Source organism: Olea europaea, chromosome 7 (assembly GCF_002742605.1).
Source record: "Olea europaea var. sylvestris chromosome 7, O_europaea_v1, whole genome shotgun sequence".
Classification (NCBI taxonomy): domain Eukaryota; kingdom Viridiplantae; phylum Streptophyta; class Magnoliopsida; order Lamiales; family Oleaceae; genus Olea; species Olea europaea.
This window is the reverse complement of record NC_036243.1, coordinates 25,919,088-25,922,877: the sequence shown is the minus strand read 5'-3', so window position 1 is coordinate 25,922,877 and position 3,790 is coordinate 25,919,088. Positions and strand designations below refer to the sequence as shown.

At 30.4% G+C, this 3,790-nt stretch overlaps 1 protein-coding gene across 1 annotated transcript; it reads right to left on the bottom strand.

Moving 5' to 3' along the window:
• Positions 1-737: 737 nt before the first annotated feature.
• On the bottom strand, positions 738-3,183 carry LOC111397751 (probable WRKY transcription factor 50). Its single transcript, XM_023024736.1, has 3 exons — positions 2,961-3,183; positions 2,687-2,834; positions 738-988 (listed from the first exon to the last, which is right to left on the bottom strand). Exons 1-3 carry the CDS (start codon positions 3,136-3,138, stop codon positions 859-861), a joined length of 456 nt encoding a protein of 151 aa, XP_022880504.1. The 5' UTR covers positions 3,139-3,183; the 3' UTR covers positions 738-858.
• Between the last annotated feature and the right edge of the window lie 607 nt (positions 3,184-3,790).

Sequence of the window (3,790 nt, the reverse complement as noted above, 5' to 3'; positions counted from 1 at the left end):
TCACTTGTGTGAGCCTCTCCTTGACTCTACAGCGTGCAAGCCAACTATTCAAAATTAGTGAAAACTCAAATTCAATAAAAAGCGACTCAATTCGCCCCCACTTCCCATTCCTATCTATATTTGATATGGCCTAAGATCCGGACTCTTGAGAACGCGTGTCGGATCAATCTCAACTCTCTATTTGATACGGCCAATGCTGAACCAATCAATTGACAAAGCCAACTTGATTCAGCCTGAAATGTGAACATGCAATTATATTTGTTTTGCACTCGCTTCAGATACAGTTTTCCCTTGTTTTTCATTCTTTTATTCGAAAATTGCATCATTCATTCTTAAATTATTTTTCAATTTGTAATTTAATTTTCAACTTTTCATTTAAGTGTCTATTTGATACTTATTAAATTATTTCAAGGTTTGCTACATGATTATTTTTAATCACGCATTCATAAAATAAAATATTCCACACGTATACCAAAATTTTTTTTTACTACTTTTCAATCACACATTCTCTTAAAAATACTATTCAAAACTCATTCTTTCAATGAGAATCAGACAGGCACTAAGTTTCATAATTAATCAACAAAAATTGTCCCCATACCTTTATGTGCTTGCATACGAGCTAAAGTAAGCAGACAATACTAAAACATCAGAAGTATATGAAAAGTAACTTTTGAATTTTGTTATGAATCATAATTTGAGATTTAAACATCTATGAAATTCGAGATTTATATCTATGAATTCAAAAGTTAGTCAAAGGGGTGAGAGCAAACAACTATATTAATATGACTCTAGCAACTACAAAAGATTTGGAAATCTAAATTGGACTCATTAAATCATAATGGTAATTTTAACCCTGCATTAGAGCTGAGAAGGACCATGGTGGTTGTGAATGCCTTCGTAAGTTGTTACTACATAACTTGGGTCCATCGTGTCTCTTTCAACTCTCTTTTTCACTGGACATCCTTCAACTGAGCACTTGTAATAATTCCTGTTGATTTCATGTTATAATTATGTTTGGTGTCGAAGCTATTAGTGCATGTCTAGAAAATAATACTAAATAGGTTTGAACATTATAATATATAATACTTTTGCTCTTTTACTTTTTCTACTATATTGTCTAGTTATGTTCAATCAATTTAAGACACATTTGGCCGTGCAGGATTGAGACTTGAGAGGTACAAAAACCAAGATTTAACTCTTTTTTTTATAATAATTCTAATCACATATATACAATCATCTTAGAATACATTTGGTAGGAAACATTAGATACTACTCAATATTATTAACCCATAGAAAATTATAAATCTTCATTATACTCTTTATTCAGCATGCGTGAAGTATTGAGCAAGATTGATAAGATATTAAATAAGTAATCAAATAATTTTTCTAACATAATATACAATGTCTAGTATCATTTCAAGCATTTTTTATTATGATTAATTGGGGAAAAAATTGAGTTTTGAATAATATTTTTAGAAGAATGTGTGGTTAAAATGCAATGAATTCTTTATTTTTTTTATATGTGTAAAATATTTTATTATGTGAATGTGCGGTTAAAAAAGATCCTATAACAAATCATAAAATAAATTAATGGGTATCGAACATGAACTTAATCTTTCCTTTGATAAGTCTATAATTGTGAAACATTTCTTGTTCCCTAACCTTATGTACATATTCGTTTTTCTAGAAGGTCGTAATCTCCACATAATTTTCTAATTCTTATTCAACCCTCTCTCTTGTGAGTAGTTGATAAATCTACGGCTGTGAAGATTTTCTTGTTACCCAAATTTTTTTTTACATATTCATTTTTCAAAAGGTTACAATCTCAACATAAGTGCTAACTCGTGGACAGAGGGCGACCATTAGAATATTTGACTATAGATTTAGCCAATTTGATTAAGATAAAAATCAAATTTTTCAATAATGAAATTTATTGTTAAAAAATTGTAAATCCTATAAAATATGTGATTAAAATTAATTATTGATTTTGACTTAAATTTTAATCATTTTTTAGCTGAACCAAATAGAGGATTAGTACCTTTCTAAAAAAATGACTTTATGTAAGAAATTCATCTTCGCACTTAAAAGCTCTAATTTAAACTAGAAAGGTCACCTTTAGTCATTTTTTTTAAGGTTTTGAGTATGCTTGGCTCAACTTAAAAGCCAAAAAAAGTTAAAAGATGGCTTCTTTTTAACTTTTCTTTTAACTTTTTTTGGCGGTAAAAAATATCATGCTGATAAGAAAAGCCAAAAAAATAAAAAATAAAATAAAAAATAAATGATGATTTTTGGCTTCTTTTTTAGTATTTAAGGTCAGCTAAACACAAGTATTACATGTTTGGCTAAACTTAAAAAGTTATTTATAAGTAAACAAGATTTTTTAAAATTAATTTTTATTAATCAAATAACACACATTAATTGCTTGTTTTGACAGCAATTTAAGTACTACTATGATATAAGTAGATTCTTTTAATTAAAAGTTGAAAAAAAGTAACATGATAAACGTACTTCCAAGTCGACAATATTAAAAAAGAAAAATAAAGTTTATTGTCCTGCACTATCTAGTTTAGTTAAATTCAATTGTACATGTCCCCATGATGCTAGTAGTGGAGAGTTCCTCTTGATTTTAAACAATAAATAACGGTTTTAGGAGAAAAAGCTAAAACTAATAAGGATAATTATGCACCTTGGATTTGGGCTATTTTTCACCATCTTTTTTCCATACTTCCTCCACTTGAAGCCATCATCAAGTATATCAATTTCTGACTTGGTTTTAAAAGCAACCTTCTCTGTGGTTTTTTTATTCTCCCTGCCCCTCCTACTATCTTCTGATGCTGCAAAAATAATATTAACAAGAAAAACAAGTTAAATTATTTTATTTTATTATATTCTATATGAGTATAAACCATTAATATTGCCTATCCAACATGCCCTAAAAGGATTGTTTGTTATTTGCTTACTGGTGTTGGGATCCTCATGGTAGCTGTTACTTCCCCCGGAGTTAACCATTTCGTTTGCTGCATAATTTTGGCTTTCGGGATAACCAGATATCATAAGTGGTAGATCGTCATCCTTCCAGTCATTGAACTCGAAGAAATCTGAATACTCAAGGTTCATCGGGTAGTTATACGGGTCCATGGTATAACCTGAATGTGCATGCAAGTCTTTCTCTCTCTCTATATATATATACATGTTTGAGACCTCAATTGGGGTGGGGGGTGGGGGTCCTGCTGCCAGCTTCCAGGGACATCGAATGAAGTTTCGCAGGTAATTCTTCATTGATATGGAAAAAAAAATGGTTAAGAAATTTATTTGTTTGTGTGGGGTCAATGCCTAAATCAGATCATGAAATATTATAATATATAGACAAGAATGTGGGGAATGTTACGGATGACTTGTGTAGACTTTTTGATTGGTTCTAGTAAGAGTCTTTTGCCTAGACCAACCCCTTCAGCACGGGAATTGGGTTCAAAGTCAAGACACACACACACAAATTATGGCTTGACTCCATGATTGATGACTCCTATCAGATAGCAGTCTTTGCGCCCACAGATCAACTTGTACTATTCTTCTTATTACAGTGAAAATTTGCAGCAATAAAGTGGACATGGTTCTTACATTGAAGGTAAACCACTACAATTTTGCATAAGTAGTGTGCTTTTTTCTAGTATATAGAGAATCAGGTTTTACATGTCATAACTTAAGTGAAGAAGAATCATATTGAAACATTTCTTACAATGTTAGACAAGATTAAGAAAGAAAGAAAAAAGACTATACTTTTATATGCTGT

Excerpts from the sequence above, each read along its gene's own strand:
- LOC111397751 (XM_023024736.1), bottom strand. The coding sequence starts at position 3,138 with ATGGACCCGTATAACTACCCGATGAACCTTGAGTATTCAGATTTCTTC. Across the intron at positions 2,835-2,960 it reads CCATGAGGATCCCAACACCA|CATCAGAAGATAGTAGGAGG; the intron begins GTAAGCAAATAA and ends TTATTTTTGCAG. Across the intron at positions 989-2,686 it reads AAAAATAGCCCAAATCCAAG|GAATTATTACAAGTGCTCAG; the intron begins GTGCATAATTAT and ends TGAAATCAACAG.